At 39.1% G+C, this 21,234-nt stretch overlaps 1 protein-coding gene across 4 annotated transcripts in view; it reads left to right on the forward strand.

Moving 5' to 3' along the window:
- LOC125465259 (rab GTPase-activating protein 1) overlaps positions 1-21,234 on the forward strand; it is a 205,985-nt gene that overhangs the window by 179,310 nt on the left and 5,441 nt on the right. For all 4 annotated transcript variants that reach the window (XM_059638399.1, XM_059638398.1, XM_059638400.1 and 1 more), the window contains 7 exons: positions 4,468-4,509; positions 5,486-5,614; positions 6,694-6,786; positions 9,699-9,809; positions 15,857-15,961; positions 16,759-16,842; positions 18,801-18,872. In XM_059638399.1, the coding sequence (XP_059494382.1) occupies positions 4,468-4,509; positions 5,486-5,614; positions 6,694-6,786; positions 9,699-9,809; positions 15,857-15,961; positions 16,759-16,842; positions 18,801-18,872 (636 nt within the window). The remainder of the gene's footprint in view (positions 1-4,467; positions 4,510-5,485; positions 5,615-6,693; positions 6,787-9,698; positions 9,810-15,856; positions 15,962-16,758; positions 16,843-18,800; positions 18,873-21,234) is intronic.

Below are 21,234 nucleotides of genomic sequence, written 5' to 3' on the forward strand. Positions count from 1 at the left end.
GGGAATAGGGGATGGAATTTTTGCAGGAGGGTGGGTGGGAGGAGGTGTATTCTAGGTAGCTGTGGGAGTTGGTGGGCTTGAAATGGACATCAGTTACAAGCTGGTTGCCTGAGATGGAGACTGAGAGGTCCAGGAAGGTGAGGGATGTGCTGGAGATGGCCCAGGTGAACTGAAGGTTGGGGTGGAAGGTGTTGGTGAAGTGGATGAACTGTTCGAGCTCCTCTGGGGAGCAAGAGGCGGCGCCGATACAGTCATCAATGTACCGGAGGAAGAGGTGGGGTTTGGGGCCTGTGTAGGTGCGGAAGAGGGACTGTTCCACGTAACCTACAAAGAGGCAGGCATAGCTGGGGCCCATGCGGGTGCCCATGGCCACCCCCTTAGTCTGAAGGAAGTGGGAGGAGTCAAAAGAGAAGTTGTTGAGTGTGAGGACGAGTTCAGTTAGGCGGATGAGAGTGTCGGTGGAGGGGGACTGGTCGGGCCTGCGGGACAGGAAGAAGCGGAGGGCCTTGAGGCCATCTCCATGCGGAATGCAGCTGTACAGGGACTGGACGTCCATGGTGAATATGAGGTGTTGGGGGCCAGGGAATTGGAAGTCCTGGAGGAGGTGGAGGGCGTGGGTGGTGTCACGGACGTAGGTGGGGAGTTCCTGGACCAAAGGGGAGAAAATGGAGTCCAGATAGATGGAGATGAGTTCGGTTCCCCACCTACGTCCGTGACACCACCCACGCCCTCCACCTCCTCCAGGACTTCCAATTCCCTGGCCCCCAACACCTCATATTCACCATGGACGTCCAGTCCCTGTACAGCTGCATTCCGCATGGAGATGGCCTCAAGGCCCTCCGCTTCTTCCTGTCCCGCAGGCCCGACCAGTCCCCCTCCACCGACACTCTCATCCGCCTAACTGAACTCGTCCTCACACTCAACAACTTCTCTTTTGACTCCTCCCACTTCCTTCAGACTAAGGGGGTGGCCATGGGCACCCGCATGGGCCCCAGCTATGCCTGCCTCTTTGTAGGTTACGTGGAACAGTCCCTCTTCTGCACCTACACAGGCCCCAAACCCCACCTCTTCCTCCGGTACATTGATGACTGTATCGGCGCCGCCTCTTGCTCCCCAGAGGAGCTCGAACAGTTCATCCACTTCACCAACACCTTCCACCCCAACCTTCAGTTCACCTGGGCCATCTCCAGCACATCCCTCACCTTCCTGGACCTCTCAGTCTCCATCTCAGGCAACCAGCTTGTAACTGATGTCCATTTCAAGCCCACCGACTCCCACAGCTACCTAGAATACATCTCCTCCCACCCACCCTCCTGCAAAAATTCCATCCCCTATTCCCAATTCCTCCGCCTCCGCTGCATCTGCTCCCACGATAAGACATTCCACTCCTGCACATCCCAGATGTCCAAGTTCTTCCAGGACCGCAACTTTGCCCCCACAGTGATCGAGAACGCCCTTGACCGCGTCTCCCGTATTTCCCGCAACACATCCCTCACACCCCGCCCCCGCCACAACCGCCCCAAGAGGATCCCCCTCGTTCTCACACACCACCCTAACAACCTCCGGATACAACGCATTATCCTCCGACACTTCCGCCATTTACAATCCGACCCCACCACCCAAGACATTTTTCCATCCCCACCCCTGTCTGCTTTCCGGAGAGACCACTCTCTCCGTGACTCCCTTGTTCGCTCCACACTGCCCTCCAACCCCACCACACCCGGCACCTTCCCCTGCAACCGCAGGAAATGCTACACTTGTCCCCACACCTCCTCTCTCACCCCCATCCCAGGCCCCAAGATGACATTCCACATTAAGCAGAGGTTCACCTGCACATCTGCCAATGTGGTATACTGCATCCACTGTACCCGGTGCGGCTTCCTCTACATTGGGGAAACCAAGCGGAGGCTTGGGGACCGCTTTGCAGAACACCTCCGCTCAGTTTGCAACAAACAACTGCACCTCCCAGTCGCAAACCATTTCCACTCCCCCTCCCATTCTCTTGATGACATGTCCATCATGGGCCTCCTGCACTGCCACAATGATGCCACCCGAAGGTTGCAGGAACAGCAACTCATATTCCGCCTGGGAACCCTGCAGCCATATGGTATCAATGTGGACTTCACCAGTTTCAAAATCTCCCCTTCCCCTACTGCATCCCTAAACCAGCCCAGTTCGTCCCCTCCCCCCACTGCACCACACAACCAGCCCAGCTCTTCCCCCTCACCCACTGCATCCCAAAACCAGTCCAGCCTGTCTCTGCCTCCCTAACCGGTTCTTCCTCTCACCCATCCCTTCCTCCCACCCCAAGCCGCACCCCCAGCTACCTACTAACCTCATCCCACCTCCTTGACCTGTCCGTCTTCCCTGGACTGACCTATCCCCTCCCTACCTCCCCACCTACACTCTCTCCAAATATCTTCTTTACTCTCCGTCTTCGGTCCGCCTCCCCCTCTCTCCCTATTTATTCCAGTTCCCTCTCCCCATCCCCCTCTCTGATGAAGGGTCTAGGCCCGAAACGTCAGCTTTTGTGCTCCTGAGATGCTGCTTGGTCTGCTGTGTTCATCCAGCCTCACATTTTATTATCTTGGAATTCTCCAGCATCTGCAGTTCCCATTATCTCTGTTCAGACTGTCATATTTAATATCGTTGCTGCATTTTGACGTGCAGGTTTTTAAAGGAGGCAGCGGAATGATCAGATTTCTCCGAATGAAACTGAAAAATGGCTGTAACTTGTGGAGGAAGAAAGAAAGTCTTGACAAACTTAGTCTCCTCAAAATGTCCTAATATATTTCACATTAGATGCATTACTTTGAAATTGTTTTGTAGGCAAACAAGATGACAGGCAGTTTGGGTGTATAAAGACCAAATACAATGTAGGGATACATGGTGAGGACAATGGATCAATAGAATATTTTTGAGACTTTTAGAATATTACTGGTCAGTTTAGTTTAGGGTGCAATGCTTAAGAGGAGTAACTGAGAGGAAAGATCAGAAAAGCATATTTAATGTTACTTTAATTCAGATATTCACAGATTAGCAAAGTTCAAGATATATTTGACCCACTAGTTTACATGATATGGCAGAAATGAAATGGACCTCAGTTGGCAGAATGTTGTGTATCTTGACATTTTGTTTGTAGTGTCATGTAGCATGGAAGCAGACCCTTCAGTCCATGCTGAACATAATCCCAAACTAAACTAGCCCACCTGCCTCTTCCTGGCCCATATCCCTCCAAACCTTTCCAGTTCATTTATCTGTCCAAACGTCTTTCAAGAGTTATAATTGTCCCCATATATCACCACATCCTCACGCTCTGTAACAAAAAAGCCTCATCTTTTTAAAATTTCTCTCATCTCACCTTATTTGTGTTGTTTAAAGTCAACTTTAAGGCCAGTATATGCAAATATTAATTTAGATTTAAACAGTTATGATGAAATCGTGTGTTCGGATCAGAGACTGTGTGTACATAACGTTCCAGACTTTATCAAGTGTAACTATATTTTAGAAGAAAAGGGGTCTCCCAGAAACCTATAAAATTCTTACAGGACTAAGATAAACAAAGGAAAGATCTTCCTGATCACTGTGAAGACCAAAATCAGAGGTCATATCTAAAGATACAAGTTTGGGCCATTTCTTCACCCAGAGAGTAGAGCGTCTATGGAATTCTCTGCCAGGAAACGATTGAGGCCAAAACGTGGAATGTTTAATGAGTTAGTTATAGTTCTTAGGGCTGAAGGGTTCAGAGAGTATAAGGGGAAAACGGGAACAGGATACTGAGTTGGATATTTACCTATGATCACGTTGAATGGCGGAGCAGCTTAAAGGGCTGAATGACCTGCTCCTGCAGATTTATGATTCAAACACAATGCCCCACCATCTTATAAGTGAACACAATTTAATATAAAACACATATTTGGCAATGTTAATCATACATTGTGTGGCATTCAGCAAAAGTCCTTTTCTCAGAATGGCTTAGAGCTTGAAAAATGCATTTTAATACACTGGGAATGTATCGACATTTGAACAAACACTCTGTTGGAAGCTCTGGCCTGCAGACCCATCTGTTTGGATTTAACAAGTATTGTCTATAATATTAAATATGCCAATCTATGAATTAAGCAGCAAATGGAAATGCTGTTGAACTTAAGGCCGGCTTCTCAAAATTATTGCTGTAGTTTGTTTCTGGTCAACAGAGTGAACTATTGTGCTGTTACATTCTCACCAGTTAGTCAGTCTTAAGCTTACAGTAAAACAAAAATGCATGGCTGTTAAATAAAAATGACAGGTTAGTTGCACTTAATTAAACAATGTCTGGTCAGATCCTGTGAATTTAAAATTAAATCATAAGTTAACAACTTTTTGAAATGTGCTACATAAATGTGAATGTATAGTGTGTGGAAAAGTTAAGCTGAGAAAGTTCAATGTCTTGCATAAGCTTATCTAAACTTCTGATTTATTTTTTAGGGAATAAGTGTTATCTTCAATGTTGCACTTGCTTTACTGAAGGTAAATGTCATAATATCTCTTGTATGTTGACAAAGTGGTTTAAATGAGGTTTATAATTGTCATTAAGAACCAAAAGAACTGAGGATGCTGTAAATCGGGAACGGGAACAAAAACAAAGTTGCTGGAAAAGCTCAGCAGGCCTGCCAGCATCTGTGGAGGAGAAAAAAAAGTTAACGTTTCGGGTCCGGTGGCCCTTCCTCAGAACTGACGTTTTCCCAGCCACTACCAGTCCTGAGGAAGGGCCACCGGACCCGAAACGTTAACTCTTTGTTTCTCCTCCACAGATGCTGCCAGACCTGCTGAGCTTGTCCAGCAATTTTGTTTTTGTTATAATTGTCATTGTTTAGCCGCACCAACAGTGGAGCATGGTTAATGAAAGCATTCTTAAAGTAAGATTACCAATTTATGATTGCTGAAAGATTAATTTGCGTATAAACAGTTACTAATTATCTCAGGATCAGTCTGTATGCAGGATACTGTTATTGTTATTGAGGTGAACTTTGAATCATGTTGAATGAAATGTACATTAATTGCATCTCCAATGAACAAATGCAGAATTGCAAACTGAACATATTATTTTAATATATACATTTACTTTTTCAGAAATAGTTTTTAAGATTTCACTAATGGGCAGGATCTTGCAAAAATCATTTACTTCGCTTGTATTGTTCTGAAAATGCTGCTTCCTTCTAATTTGTGTGCAAACTGGTTGATATTTGAGGTGATTACGCAGAATAGCTGTTTTGTATGCTTTCAGAATAGTCATGCTCAGTGTTTCAGCTCGTGAGGATGGCCTGATTTAATGGAAGAGTCTGATTAGTATGAGGATAGTGATCTGAGCTGTGGGTTGGCACTGTCTTAATCTTTTCCACCAGTGAGCAGGAAGCCTTGTGTGCCAAAATTTTATTGAATGCTGATTTGCAATTCCACAGCCTTGTTCGGATACCACTAAAATCTGTTAAAATTTCCTTTGCAGACTTCAAAAGACGATCTCCTATTGACGGACTTTGAAGGGGCCCTAAAGTTTTTCCGTGTTCAGCTTCCTAAAAGGTATCGCTCAGAGGAAAATGCTAAAAAGCTGATGGAGCTGGCCTGCAGTATGAAGGTAATCAAGTAAATGTTTCATAACCACCAGTATGCAGCCAAAAAATGGGCGGGGACTTGACTTGACTTGAAGGTTTTTAGTAGAAATTATTTTGATTCTTTTAAAAAAGTTCAGTTGGAAGAGTGATGAAATGCTAAATTATTCTGGAAAATGCATGGCCTAGCTCGGAGTATCTTTAGTCACAATTAAGCGTGATGTTAAATTTAATTAAATTAAAAATATTGAATAAAACAAGGTGCTTTGCAGATTTCCTTTATTCAAGATTATAGATTTATTATAGTTGCTTTAACAGTTATTTGAGGTCATTGGCTTTTTTTTGGTCTTTTATCTCACTGACTGAAATGCTGTTGCAATTGCAACATAGTCACTCTGATGTTTTCCTAAAGTGTTGAGTCCTGGAAATTCTTCGCTTTTCTTCCTATTTTTATAAAAATTCTACTGTATTACATTTGTAATATAAAAGGTTTTAGTTTGCTTCAATGCCCCCGCATCTCACCCATACCTTCCCTTTGCCTGTATTTTTTAGTCAAACCTAATCTGTGGTGATGGTCCTTCTGCATACTGTGCTGCTTAGCCTGGACAGAGTGCCAGTGATTCATTTGAATGTGGGAGCCTGTCAACAGTTATTTATGTGCACTATCGGCGTGTGTGTGGAGGTTCCCCAATGACAATCTCTACCTATGCTTGCTTTACCACCAAGACCCCAAACCCCACACCACCACCACCACCCCCGCCCGCCCCCCCAATTTGAGACTGCTGTGAAAGGAAATCTGGATCAGTGTCAAGCTGAATGCAGATTGGAGATTTAAACTATTTGTCAATATGATTTTTGCCTGGTGCCCCTTACTGAGCCATCAAACATGCAACTTGCAACTTTGTTTTCTAAAATAAATGTTCTGATTGCCAGTTAGAATCACAGGACACTTGTAGATAGGCGCCCACTGCTGAGAGCTTACTACTTTAGATAAGTAATTTGTTTGTCTAATGATCTTAATTTATTATAAAAGCTTAAACTTTAAAAAAAAACTAACCCACTAAATATTTACTCACAAGATTTTCCTCAATGTTCAAATGCGCAGATCGGCCAGAAAAAGCTTAAGAAATATGAAAAGGAATACTTGGTAATGCGGGAACAACAAGCTCAGCAAGAAGATCCTGTTGAAAGATTTGAGGTATGAAACAACTAGTGGTATCTAAACCTAATATCTATAACCTAATATAGAATGTATAAGTTGTCATTAAATCAATTATTGCTTCAAAGTCTTCAGGTAATATTTCCTTTGACTAGCCAGTTTAGTGCATCAAAGTAAGTTCTCCAGTACAAGTTTTCAATTCACCTAGAAAAGTCACCTCTTTTATATGACTTTGGTTACTTCAAAGGTTGTTCGGTGAACTTTTAATGCAAATGTTCTCTTTGAGTGCTGCTACAATCCCCAGAGATTTGAAAGATCCACAGTGGCCAACAACAGTAAAACCTCTTTGGACAGTATAGCAGTGATAGGATCAATTTAGCCTCTTGCTACAAGTTTTGTATTTTGTCTGCCTCTGAGGGCATGCATCAAATGTTTAACCTGTGTCACTTTCTCCAAGGCCAGTTCGCAATGTTTTAAGCTTAGCACTGGGTTTATAAATAATATAGAGACAAATGGAGACGATGTTACTTTTTTTTCTTTATTTATTTACGGGATGCGGGCATCACTGGCTAGGCAGCGGCGGGCAGTTGAGTCAACTGATGCTGTTGGTCTGGATTCACACATAGACCAGACCAGGTAAGGATGGCAGTTTCCTTCCCGAGAGGGCATTAGTGATCCAGTTGGGTCTTTCCAACAATCGACAATGATTTCATGGTCGTCACTAGATTCTTAATTCCAGACATTTATTGAATTCAGTTTCCAACATCTCCTGCAGCCGGATTTGAACCCGAGTCCCTGGAACGTTATCTGGGCCTCTGGAATTGACAGTCCAGTGATTAATGCCACCAGGTGGTCATCTTGCCTTTAAAGCATTTCTGAATTCAGAACAAGAGTGCTGTTTTGTGTGTTATGGCCAGACCAAACCCCCTCAAAATATGTTTAGGAGATAACCTAAACTCTCGCTGTTTCCTTTTTAAACATAAGTGCCAGGTGTTGTGTTCTGGTTGCAATTTGATAGGCCAAACTGCCAGGCTTGAGACAAAGCACCCTTTATTCATATATTATAGTTAAAATTCAAACAAAATAAAGAAGGATTGGAATAACTTAACTGTTTTGGAAAACGTAACAGAATAGTAGACTACTTAACTACTAAAATACTCAGTAACATCCCATAAGCACACCCTTGGCAAAGGCAAATTCAATAAATGAGATTGTCTCATAAGCAATTTTAGCACCAGGAAGATAACCCCAGATTGTAGTTGGAGCAAACAGGGATAGAGCTGTAGCAGCTTTCACAACCCCAACAGCTTCTGATAGCTAAAATAAAATTCTGGCTCAGTGAGTGCTTGACCCCACCCATTCGGCTACTTCTGTTGTTCCAACAGGCTGTTTATTGACTTGAAGCAGATCACTCATCATCTCTGTCTCAACCTTTCATTATAAAAAACAGTTCCTTAAGACCATAGTATTGTGACACTTGCTTCTTTGGTTATTTCTTTGAAGTGTATAATTTAGAAGCTTTTTAGTGCCCAAATTAAAGGAAATGCCAAACCTTGAAAATGTAACAAGAATATTAATTACTTAACAGCCCAAGGTAAAGCTATTACTTCCCTCCTTTGTTTTACATCAAACTTTATTTTATCTAACAAATGTCTTTGGATCAATCATAATGCCTTGTATTCCGGAGGCTAATAATCAAAACCTTGCAAAATTTAGGAAATGCTGATATATGCTGTGCATTTCTCTTCCTTGCCTTTTGATACCAGACTAATACCTGGGATAATGAGGCTGACTTATGAGGAGCGATTGAATTTGTTAGGATTATATTCAGAGGAGTTTAGAAGAATGAGAAGGGAATTACAGAAACGTCTAAAATTCTAACAGGGCTACACAAGGTAGATACAGGAAGAATGTTCCTGATGGCAGTGGAGTCACAGAATAAAATGTGGGCTTAACCATTTAGAACCAAGATGAGAAATGTCTTCACCCAGAGAGTGGTGAATCTATGGAATTTGCTGCCACAGAAAGGAGTCGAGGCCAAAACATTGTGAGATTTCAAGAAGGGGTTCATGGAATAGAATCCCTACAGCACCAAAAGAGGCCATTTGGCCCATCAAGTCCACGCTGTCACTCTGAAGAACATACAGTTTTATTCTGTGGACTTGCATTTACCATTGCCAATCCACCTAACCCGTACATTCCTGGATGCTGTGGGCAAATTAATATGGCCAATTCACCTAACCGGCACATGGCCTTGACTGCTTTCTGTGGCAGCAAATTCCATGGAGTCACCATTCACTGGGTGAAGACCTCTCTCATCTTGGTTCTAAAATGGTTAAACCCACATTCTTATATTGTGACTCCACTGCCATCAGGAAAATTCTTGCTGTATCTACCTTATGTAACCCTATTAGAATTTTGAAGGTTTCTGTGACACGGGGAGAATTTGCAAACTCCAAACAGACAGTCACCCAAGGCTCAAATTGAACCTTGGCCCATATGAGGCACAGTGCTAACAACTGAGCCACTGTCAGATATGGTACTTGGGGCTAAAAGGATCCAAGAATATGGAGGAGAAACAGGAACAGGCTGTTGAGTTGGATGATCAGCGTGATCATGATGAACGGTGTTTTGTGTTTCTATACTATGAGAAGAAATAACTCCCGAAGCTCAGATGTATTTTGAGCAGAATAGCATGTTTAACCTTTCATGTAGAAATAAATAATTCTTCAGCTGTATTCTGAGTTTGTGCCAAATCTGAAAAGGCACTTTGTTTCAACACATTTATAGACGGGACTTGTTAAAATATTAAGGTTAGGATGTCGTGTATTTGTGGTTGAATGATGATTTACGAAGACTAAAGAGTGTAGTTTTTTAGAGAGAGCAATTTAGAAAAGAGTATTTTTAGTCTGTTATTTTTCATCGCCGTTGAACTGTCTGCTCTCTTCCAGCGTGAGAACAGGCGTCTACAGGAAGCAAATATGAGATTGGAACAGGAAAATGATGACCTTGCACACGAACTGGTTACTAGCAAGATTGCACTCAGGAAAGACTTGGATAACGTAAGTGTAAACTCTGGAGCTTTTTGTTCTGCTTTCTGAAAACGTTCTTTAATTCATCAGTAACTGGAAAATCAATACTTTCTTAGGAAGTTAAATTTCAATATCTTTCATACCGTGAACTGAGTTGGAATTGAACTCAGATTTGCAGTTCGTCGTGACAGATTAAAGAACATAGTACATGTGATTCTGCATTGCAGGTAATAAAATGTGTGAATGTTAAAAGAGAATTTTCTTTGAACTTGCTGTATATACAAGGTCCCTAATATACAATCGTGAAAACTTTCACAGGTTTTCACCTCTGTACTGATTTGGCCCCAATGCGATCAGTTAAAATTCCAAATCCGATCTCATCCGTTTACACTGATTATTTAATCTCCGTGCAGTTCACACCTGCCAAAGTGTGAAAGATATGTCATGAATTTGAGTTATCAAGTTCATTTGTCAGAAACTTTTTCCATATGCTAAGACTTCATTTTTTTCAGGTGATGCCAAAGGTGAGAAAACTCCATGCATTCATCTACATACAGGTTATCTCTAAGCAAATGAAGTGCTTAATGTGCAGTCATTAGCCAGTCTCAATGGTTCACACTTAAAACTACTCTTATTTCAAATGCAAAATTAATCAAGCCTTGGAGTACATGTGCACAAAATGTTTGTACGTTAATAGGTATGGCTTTCCTACCAGTGCTAAATTATACCACTTAAAATTAGAACAATGTATGCCCCAGCTTGTAAGCCAGGTATTGAATATAATACCATCTGGTTATTCATGAAATTCTGATTGCCATTTTAGAGGATGCATTTATTGTAAGTAAGAGTTAGTAGTTGTTTCATCGGGTAACCGAAAAGTCAGCTGAGATAACTGGCTAAGTAGCAGATGTTGCTGTAACTAGCCAAACAACACATGAAACCTTTAGAATTGGGGCTTTACTGCTTTTGTACAGTTCAAAATGTTCATTTTTAAAAAATCCTATGCAGTATGTTAGCGATATATTTTAGTTTGAAGGAATGATATAAAAATATTTATTGAATTGAGCATTTGCCAAGTTCTGGACAGATTTGAAGTTGAATCTACACATTCATGCTACAGCACATGATGTAGAAACTGGGCTTGAGCTACCACAGCTTTCTCAGAATGTTGTGTTAATATGGCTGTATAAGTCAAGCTTATCACGCAAAGTAGACATTTTTAATTGATGTTCTGTCAATCTACAGTATTTGTAGGTGCCATACTAACTTTGAAATCAGTTTCTGCAGTAGAGCAAGCCGAAGTCTATCCCTGATTAGATTAGGTTAGATTCCCTACAGCGTGGAAACAGGGCCTTGAGCCCAACAAGTCCACACCGCCCTTTGGAGCATCCCACCCAGACCCATCGCCCTATAACCCACACACCCCTGAACACTACAGGCAATTTAGCATGGCCAATCCACCTAGTCCGCACATCTTTGGATTCAACAACAGTTTATATTGCACCTTCAATGTAATAAAACACCTGAAGCTGCTTCACATTATTGAAACAAAATCACTTGGGTTGATTTATGAATTCTGTTTACTCTTTTTCCTTGACAAGTTAACATTAGCTTCCATTTATTTTAGTTTCTTCACTAGTGTTCAGTCCTTTACTTGTTACAACAAATACCGACTAAAGGGTAATAACCTGCTTCTTGCCTTCATTGGGCTTCTAATTTTTGCTTTGCCAATAGCTTTATGGCAACCTGCAAAACTCAAACATTTGTGAAATACCTTTGATAAACTAAAAGGAAATTTCCTACACCTCCCCTCCTTCCACAAAGGATCCAAAATGAAAATAATGCAGCACTTCAGTATACTTTTACATGATTAAAAAAAATAGTTACATTTGGAAGCTTTTCAGTCAGGGTGTTGAGGTAATGTAAAGTTTAATTCTCAAGATAATTTTATTACATCTCAGTTTACAGAGCAAAAACCAATCAGTTATCCCAACAAGCATAGGCCAGTGTTTGTTCTGCACACAATCCTCCTCTGACCTTATTTCATTTCGCCTTATCCTTTTCAACCTTTCTCCCTTGTGTGCATATCTAACTCCTCTTGTAAAGTAACAAGAGTCATCCCCTCTCGCCTTACAAAAGTAAATTCATTCACTCTATTACTCAGAGATAATAGGAACTGCAGATGCTGGAGAATCCGAGATAACAAAGTGTGGAGCTGGATGAACACAGCAGGACAAGCAGCATCTTAGAAGCAAGAAAGCTGACAGTTTGGGTTTAGACCCCTCTTCAGAAATGGGCTTTCTGTGGGTTCTCCGACAGTGGCCTCTGGTAAATTGTTTGCTTCCTACCATAAACACTTGCTCATTATTTTTCCAATAGCTGGCCACTTTCTTCTTTACCTACCTTTTAGCTCATTACAATTGCCTTTTTTTTCAAAAGGTAGTGACAAAACTTAACATTTCACACTCAAATGATTTACCTTCTATATTTGTTACTTTACAATAGGCTTCAAATTCCTCTTGCATTGGTTGAAGAATCGTATCATGAATCTTCTTGTCAAAATAACTGTCAGTATATATTGGTAATGTTATAATTCAAACAGTTTTAATTTTACTGCAGCATTCACATTCATAAATGGAAGTATCTTTCTGTTTATCTCCCATTTAGTTTTGCAATTCCATTTGTGAAGCATTTGCATTTGCTTCACCTTTTTACTGTTTCTATATCATCATGAATTTGCTAAATTAGTCCTTTGATCTTATTTTGAAATCTCAGACTGTTGAAGTGTAGACTGAGTGTTAAAGATTTACAAAAATCCATTTATCCCTACAACAGGTTAGGTGAAAACTAAAGTTAACCCTTTCCTTCAGTTATTTCTGCTGTTGGCTCAATATCTGTCACATCACCTGAGTGTTACTCAGAATTATTCAAAAGTTGGCATTCATTAAAGAATCAGAAGGAACTTGTTGAAATTGTTCCAGCATAGGCATGATGGACTGAATAGCTTTGTGTGTTGCAAAATTCTAAATACATGTTAGTGACAGTATTTCACCCAGGATTTGCTTTCTGTTTTGAATGGAGCTTTATTTAGAATATTACCTGTGAACCTAACATCATCTGGTTACTGAGTCTCAGGGTGTAAGTTTAAGCTTGTTTCACAAATAGCTTTAAAATCCTACAATTCTGGAGGATCTAAGTATCCACATGTTATAATTTGTGAAATTAAGACAAAATTGAAAGCAAGTCTGGTTCATTTAGAAGACCACACTAAGTCACTGACTTGGTGTGTCTAAATTTTGTTTTATAGCCATTCCTAGCGTGTGCTAGACAGAGTTGAAACATCACCTGAATAGCAAAAAATAAAATCTGCTCTAGGGCTGCAATTATTTTTTTTTAAGACCTACTTCTTGTTCACCGTGGTTCTGATTCTGGCATTGTAAGTTTAAATGTTTTATAGTTGGATTTCACAATGAATTACAGCAGTTCCGTTTGCCAGACGGTAATTGAATAAGGAACAGCAGCTTTCACAAAAAGTATTGCTTATTAAAATCAATACCTCCTTTTTTGTGAAAATTTCTCCAGTATTGTCAGTCTTTCTTTTGAAGTAAGGAGGTCATGAATGCCTCGTCAATAACTAGCTAATATGGAAATGTTGAGAGTGGAAATTACCTTATATTAAAATAACTTGTAGTAAAAGAAGGAAAAGCACTTAGAGAAAGTCATGAGGCTGTTAACTAAAATTTAATTTCATAGATTTGAAGGCAAATTATCGACCACTTTAGGAAATTGCCTTATTGGCATGACACAATGGGGATAATGGGCAGATATTGGAAGGATGTGGATAGTGGTGCCTTCAAGGTCTGTATTGTGGCCTCCACTGTTGCCTGATTAGCTTTTTAGGTGATGGAAGAGAGAGCCACATATTTATATCTGCTAACGATGTAAAGGTGGACAGAACTGTCATGGACGTTAACAGAATGAGAGTAAATGTGAGAACAATCAAGGGCACTTTCTGAATGCTGGAAAACTTGAAATGGAGAAGTTCCAGGTTTAAAGGTGATTTAAAATGGCATGGAAAGATACATAAAATCAAAAATGCCAATGCAGTACTTGCCTTTATATCTAGAGGTATAAAATGCAAGGGTGTATCAATCACACAAATTCTTGGTTAAAACACAGCATGAATACTGATCGCAATTCTGACACTATCATTAAGAAAGCTTTATCAGCCCCGGGTGGTGCACAGTATAAATTTGCCACAATGCTGCCTGCCCTCTAAGGGGTTATATTATGAGAAGAGATTACGCAAATTAGGATGTATTCCCTGGAATGTGAAAACTTGAGGAATGATTTGATCAAAGTTTGTAAGTATCAAGGAAGAGGTAGGGTAGGTAGACTCATTAGGGACTTGATGATGGGTCTGTAATATTTTATACTTTCAAATGTGAAACGAGAGAACCTTTGACACAAGGGTGGTAGAAATTTGGAATTCTGGAAACAAAATTGCTGTATCAACAGTTAAATCTATCTGAGATTTAGAATTATGTTAACCACAGGTATTAGGGTTTATGTGCAAGGCATGTGGAATTGGACTGCAAATCAGCTAAGGTCACATTAATTGGTGGAACAAGCTCAAGGAAATAAATGACCTACACCTGTTCCTGTAAAATATGGAATGGATTCTGGTTGCTTTCATTGCATTTTCACATTATATTGAATTTTTATTGACATGATAGAGCATCGGCTCAAACAAACTACACCATATGTAGATAGTACAGCATATGATGTGAACTTTTTTGTTTCCTGTCAAATGGCTTGGTTGTTGGATTCTAGAACGTAGAAGGCGGGCACCTTGTTTCGGCAGTGTTGCAATAGCTTAGCTATTTGATTTAAAAAGTAGAAAAACTTAAAAGCCCATGGAGACGTTTATGGCACGGACGAGGATAAGGGAGAAAGAGTCCTGAGCCCATACCATAACAAGGAGTGCAACCTTTAGGAAAGAAAATTAGAGGGTAAGAAATGGCTGATGTGATTCAGGCAGTCATTTAATTGTGAACTTTGTGTGTACTTGACCTTTCATTATGTGCACTGCCCATTGAGGTAAATGTGTTAAATTACGAGGAAAGGTTGCAGAGTCTAGCCTCCTGTTCACTTGAGTCTAGGAAATTGAAAAGTGATCTTGTTGAGATAGTTAAGATTAAACAGTTTGATTGTGAAGAAAGAGAATTTCTCTTACTTTCTCTGATGCAAGTTTGTAGACCAAGATGACAGAAACCTAATGGGTGAATCAGCAAACACTTCTTCAAGCAAAGCATCACATGTATCTTGATTCTGTTCCCTGTAAAGATGTTGAGAGATCATTTGAAAGTTTTAATGCTAAGATTGATAGATTATTGTTAGGCATTGGTAATGATGATTATGGCACCAATGTGAGTTGATAGTTCATCTCTAATGTACCTATAATCTAATTGAATGGTGGAACAGCTATGCAGCTATGAATTACCTACTTTTTTAGTGTTTGTATGTTAACCACTTTTTTGATGTCAGCTTCCTTATACATTTGAGCAAAATGCCCTCAGTAAGTTGGTTTGTAAAGTAGAGTTTTTGTGGGCAGTGAATAAAATTTTATAGCTATGCTCCATTGTGTGAGTAAAGAACATAAAGAGTACATGTTGCTGAATGGATGATTTGACCAAATACATTACGTACTCAGTAAAATAAATGTAACATCACTTACTATGAGCAATATTTAGTGCTATGATAAAAGCTTTCCAATAAACTGTGCTAACAACTAAGTTAACTTACATAGTATGCTGTTTATTTTTGAGTTCAACACCAAACTAGATTTAATGTTGTAATTTCCAGAAATATTGCTTTATAATGGCAGAGTTTAGTTTAACAGTAGAAACATAAAAGTAGTAAAATTATTTTCAGAATTGTTAGAACGAAGGTAAGCCCTGACCAATGGCGACAAACACGTACTCCAATATAGTGGCATTAAGTATTTAAACTGTAAGATCGCCACAACAGTAGCTTAAAAACTAAATTAATGTAGCTTTCGTTTACTTTTTTGACAGGCAGAGGAGAAAGCAGACGCATTAAATAAAGAGCTACTCATGACCAAGCAGAAGTTAGTTGATGCGGAAGATGAAAAGAAGAGATTAGAAAATGAAGCCACTCAGGTAATTGAATTGTATTGTCTGTATGTCATATTCATCATTGGGTCAAATGGTTTATGGTTTAAATTCCTAGTTTATACAATGGGATTTCCAAGATCCAACGGCCAAGATGGACATGGGCAAGTGGTTGTTAAATTTGGTTTTAGCATCTCCAGATCAGAGGTAGGAAAATGGTCACAGTGCTTCCCCTTGGTCAGTTCTAAGCCCTCATGGTGATGATGGTATGAAAACATGATATAGGCTTGAAATTGATGTCCTTTCAGCTGACCAAGGTTAACAGTTACTAACTGGACAAGCAGGAAGAATACTTGGAAAGCTGATCAGAGAGTCACCGCTAGAAAGGACTTATACCCTATCTAACTACTTACAATCTTTGGGAATGAAAATCAAGGGGCAGGTAGATAAAAATGAGAATACTAATTGGAGGTAATTTTTGCGCAAAACTGCTGTCTTTTTGACCTTGTTTCTTGAATAAGCATTTCAAGTATTGATTATGTATCTTTTAAAATATATCTTTAAATGTCCACACATTTTTGATAGTATTCTGTAAAACTTGCAAACACAATCCAGTGTTCCTTTGGAAGTTCTCAACTTTGGTTCACTCAAATTGGTTCCATTTATAAAAATTTCGCTAAACTTTATCAGTACTTACTGTTGTCCAGATATTCCACTTTACTTAATGCCAGTAAAGTTGCATGCCACCAGTTTTCTCTGTCCATAAGTACTTTTAATTGAGAATTGTACCAAAACATCAATTGTACCCTGGTTTTTAGCTCTCTCCCTGGTTCTATCTTTAATAGCTGAAGGAGATGTGCCGGAGAGAACTCGACAAAGCAGAATTGGAAATAAAGAAAAACAGTTCAATTATCGGGGATTACAAGCAGGTCTGTAAGATGCAAGGATTTTACTGCATTCATTCCTTGTTTGAAGTCTGAAAAGATTATTTTTATCATGGAAATAGATTTTGCCAATGATTGTTGTTTGTTCAGAGGCTTTGCTTAGAAACCAATGAAAATGCAGAGTACTGTCTGAAAAAAACCCTGCAACATCCATGAAACAAGAAGGGTCCAGACCCGAAACGTCAGCCTTCCTGCTCCTCTGTTGCTGCTTGGCCTGCTGTGTTCATCCAGCTCACACCTTGTTATCTCAGATTCTCCAGCATCTGCAGTTCCTGCTATCTCTCTCTCTCAACATCCATGAAAATATCTTCTTTTGAAATATCTATCTAAATAGTGAAAACTTGAAATTCAAAATATAAGACTAGAATTATACAGCAGTTCTTTCATCAGAACAAGTTTTTGTTTTTCTGACCAGTTTTCTTTTAAACGGTCTTGCTTTACTCATCCCTGCTGTCCATCTAGGAAGTTAGAACAATCTGTGTTGTATATTTCCTTCCAACCTGTTTCTGTAATTTAGTTAATGGGAGAATAAATTTTACTGTTTAGTTGTGTGCTATCTTGGACCACCCTCCATCAGTGAGAGTTTGCCATATTAAATGGATTTGATAATGTAGTGAAGCAAAACTAGACTTTTAATCCACTGATTTTGTGTTTGCATTCCGTCGTTGGTCTATTTGCTGTCTGGTATTTTGTGTCCTAGAATTACACAAATAACTATGAAAGGACAATTGTAAAAACCCATCATTTCCCTACTGACCTTGAGGGAATGAAGCCTGCTTTGATCTACACGTGACTGAATGCCCACATTACCAAGACGTCACTTGATAGTTTCAGAAGTGGCTTATGTAGAGTTCAAGGCTTTCAAGAAGAAAGTCCTGCACTGTCACCTCGGCATAGATAAGGAACTGCAACGTATATGGCCTTTCCACTGTCACCCTCATCCTGAGAAACTTTCCTTTAAATTATCACATGATCTTTATTAAAACTGCTTAAATAAAGCCAATGAGTTAGTGACTGATAAGTCTTCAAAGCAACTCTCGCCACAAGGGATAATTTAAAAAATCTATCAGCCCAATGGTTTGATAATCTTTGCTTAATTTGTGTGTACTTCTTTAAGCTTACATAATAGTTTCATAAATAGTGTGTTAGCACAGGCGAACATACTGTGCAATTTAGGAGCGAATCTGCGACTGTCGGGCATTCTTGTGATCTAAATGTTTGTGATTTCTCCAAGTGTTTACAGATTCAGGCTGTTGATACATGTTGGCTTTTGATAAGATTAAATTCCTATTGTAATTTGTGTGCTAAATGGAATTTTTGTTTCTACGGAAATGCAAATTTGTTTCTATTTAAGCGGCTTTCAATTTTTACTTTTCATAGATCATTTCAAATTTGGCATAGTTTAAAACTAGAGAATATGAGGAGATGCATAAACTAAAGAATGCATTTATATAACTTGACCCTTTTGGATGATATGGTTTTTAACTCATGTTTATAATCAAAAAATCTTAAGCATTACTTCCAGCCTCCAAATCTTTAATGATATTATTTTTATGTTCGGCTGTGTTTCTCTGTGAACATTTATTATTGTAAACTGCTCATTTAAAATTTTGATTCCTTTTTAGCTTGGCTAACTGTTTATATGTAGTTATGTGATTGCAAGTCCTAGCCACTACATGGCTCACAGGGATGTATTCTCTGTTTCACACTCTCTTTCGCGCGCTCGCTCTGTCTCTCGCTCTCTGTCTCTCGCTCTCTGTCTCTCGCTCTCTCAGTTCTGTTAGCCTCAACATTGAATGTTTGAATTTATCAATATATTTTCATTAACTAGCACCTGCTGTAGTTTGTTAGACTATTGCTTTTAATCTTGCATGCAGTATATTGTAGACATTGACTAATTTATGGTATGTTTGTTTTCATGAGTCTTTAATATCCTTTTTCAGATCTGCTCCCAACTGAGTGAGAGGTTGGAAAGGCAGCAATCAGGAAATAAAACAGAGTTGGAACAAATACGGGTGAGTCTCTACCCAGTATAGCCAAAGTGCAGATTAGATTCTGATGAAGAAATGGTCAGATATCCATGGTTAATTTTGTTTAATGATATGAAAACAAGAAGAACCAACTTATGATTTTCTTTTAGATTTAAAAGAAGTGGTTTGTAGTACTGCCTGTTAGTCATAAATAATATGAAATGGTGATATATGGATCTGAAACCATAATTCCTTGGCAAACTAATTTAAATGGTGCCATTAGCAAGGGAACTTGGAAACGAAGAGACGAAAAATGTAATTTAGGCCCAAGGTTTGAAATAAAAGTGAGTACAGATAGTGTTGTCACTAAAGCCAATTTAAATTCATGTAGATCTTTCTAAAATGCTAGCAAATTATGGAAACTCTCTGATCATGTTAATATTTAAAATCTAAAAGTGTAACAGATTTAGTCACCAATGCTCAGTTGTGCATCTATTATCTATCGAATTAGTGATATCAAACAGAGTAAGTGTTGTGAAACAAGTCTTAGATACAAGTTCACGTGCAAAAATGAAAGAGATTAAATGTCAAAACATTTTCTTAGTTCCATTTTATGTGATTCTTGTTATGGCTTGCAAAGTGTAGCTGTACTTTATTGGTCTCTTTTGTGGAAGACTATCTTCCCAGAATGCAGTTGGAAAACTATCTTTTCACATTTCTTTTGTCAATCTTACTCAATGGTGCACTGCTTTTGCAATCAAATTACCACCTTAAACCTCATGAAGTAATTAGATAAAGTTAAGAATGATGTGTTCAGTTTTCCTATGTTAATTATTCTGCAATAGAAAACCGCTTTTCAAAAACTATAAATGGTCTTGAAAATTTATAGACATTAAATTTTACCCTAAAATGTACTTTACTGTTTGAACAGTGATATTGAGGTATTTATGTTTCTGTAAGAAGTATTAAAGTCTTAAGTTTTGAGTGAATTAAGCATTATTTAAAAACCATGTAATAGTCCTTTTAGTCTCCATTATGTAAGATTGTTCCTTTGATTTTATTTTGTGTGATGCACCTACAATATTATAGACTGGGACATTGACTTCTGTTGTTTTTAAGGACCAAAAAAACTTTATTTTCTATAATTTCTGAAAACTATTGATTCATTCAAATATCAAACCACAGAGGAAAATCAGTTATAATGAAAAGGTTTGCAAAGTCATGAATGAATGACAACGCAGCTTTGTAAATGAGCCATCTCAAAAGGAGTTTGTGTTATTTTGTCGCGGAAAGTATGGGCCCAAATCCTCAGGAGTGACTCCGAATGGACTGATGAGTCTCTCAGAGAACAGTTAAATCTTGCAAAAGCCAAAAAGCATTTTGATTTCTTTCAGACCCCGAATTAGAGTGACAATGATGAGATATTACTGGAAATTTGTTTGTCTGAGTATTTATTTAGTGTAGGTGAGACAGAGTTCAGGAGTGTGGAGCTGGAGGAACACAGCAGGCCAGGCAACATCAGAGGAACAGGAAAGTTGGCGTTTCAGGGCAGGACCCTTTAGAAAGGGCCCTGACTCAAAATGTTAATTTTCCTGCTCTAATGCTGCTTGGCCTGCTGTGTTATCTCTGACTCCAGCTTCATCAGTTCTTACTATCTCTCAGAGAGTTCAGGAGTGACTGTCTTCGTAATCCAATAGCTGTTGATGCTCAAATTCAAATTTCACTTAAGTGTAATGCCCAGTTAGTTGAGATTCTAACAAGTGATTGGAACCCTTGGGACCATATTCACGGGTGGAGCTAATACCTTTGAATGTTGATGGAGGCTTAAAAAAAATACAAAAGATTGCCTTCTTTGAAAGAAAGTTAACTTGAAGGCCTACAGTCTGACGCTACATGTTTTGCATTTTGGGAGTAGTGATTCTTCCAATCATTGTTTGAATGAACATAAAAAACACCAGCTGTAGCGTGAGTGTGCTGTTTACTGTAATTGGCTTGTATTTTCCTTTGTCTCTTTTGTCAAACTGTTGGTCAAAAATAGTGGACCTCATAAAGGGAAACCATTGCATGAAACAAACTTTTGGTAGAATTGTGTTTCACTAAATTAAGAATACAAAGATCACTTTTATAGAATATTATAAATAATTTTTACTTCTGACAATATTAAATGGTGTGAAAGATTCTTGGCATTTGAGAGCTGTATTCAACTAAGAAAATTTCCACGGTACAGACTGTTTATATTCTCCTATGCAACTGCATTAATTTTAATAGGTAAAGCAGTGTTAGCTGTGCAATACTAGATGGTTAAAACTGCAATGAAGATCTAGGTTATCATTACTGTTTGGAAACTTGGATTCTGAAGTAGAAGGATCCTGTATCATGTAAATTTGATTTGTGTTTTTCTGTGTGT

This window comes from Stegostoma tigrinum, chromosome 29, assembly GCF_030684315.1.
Source record: "Stegostoma tigrinum isolate sSteTig4 chromosome 29, sSteTig4.hap1, whole genome shotgun sequence".
In the NCBI taxonomy this organism is placed as follows: domain Eukaryota; kingdom Metazoa; phylum Chordata; class Chondrichthyes; order Orectolobiformes; family Stegostomatidae; genus Stegostoma; species Stegostoma tigrinum.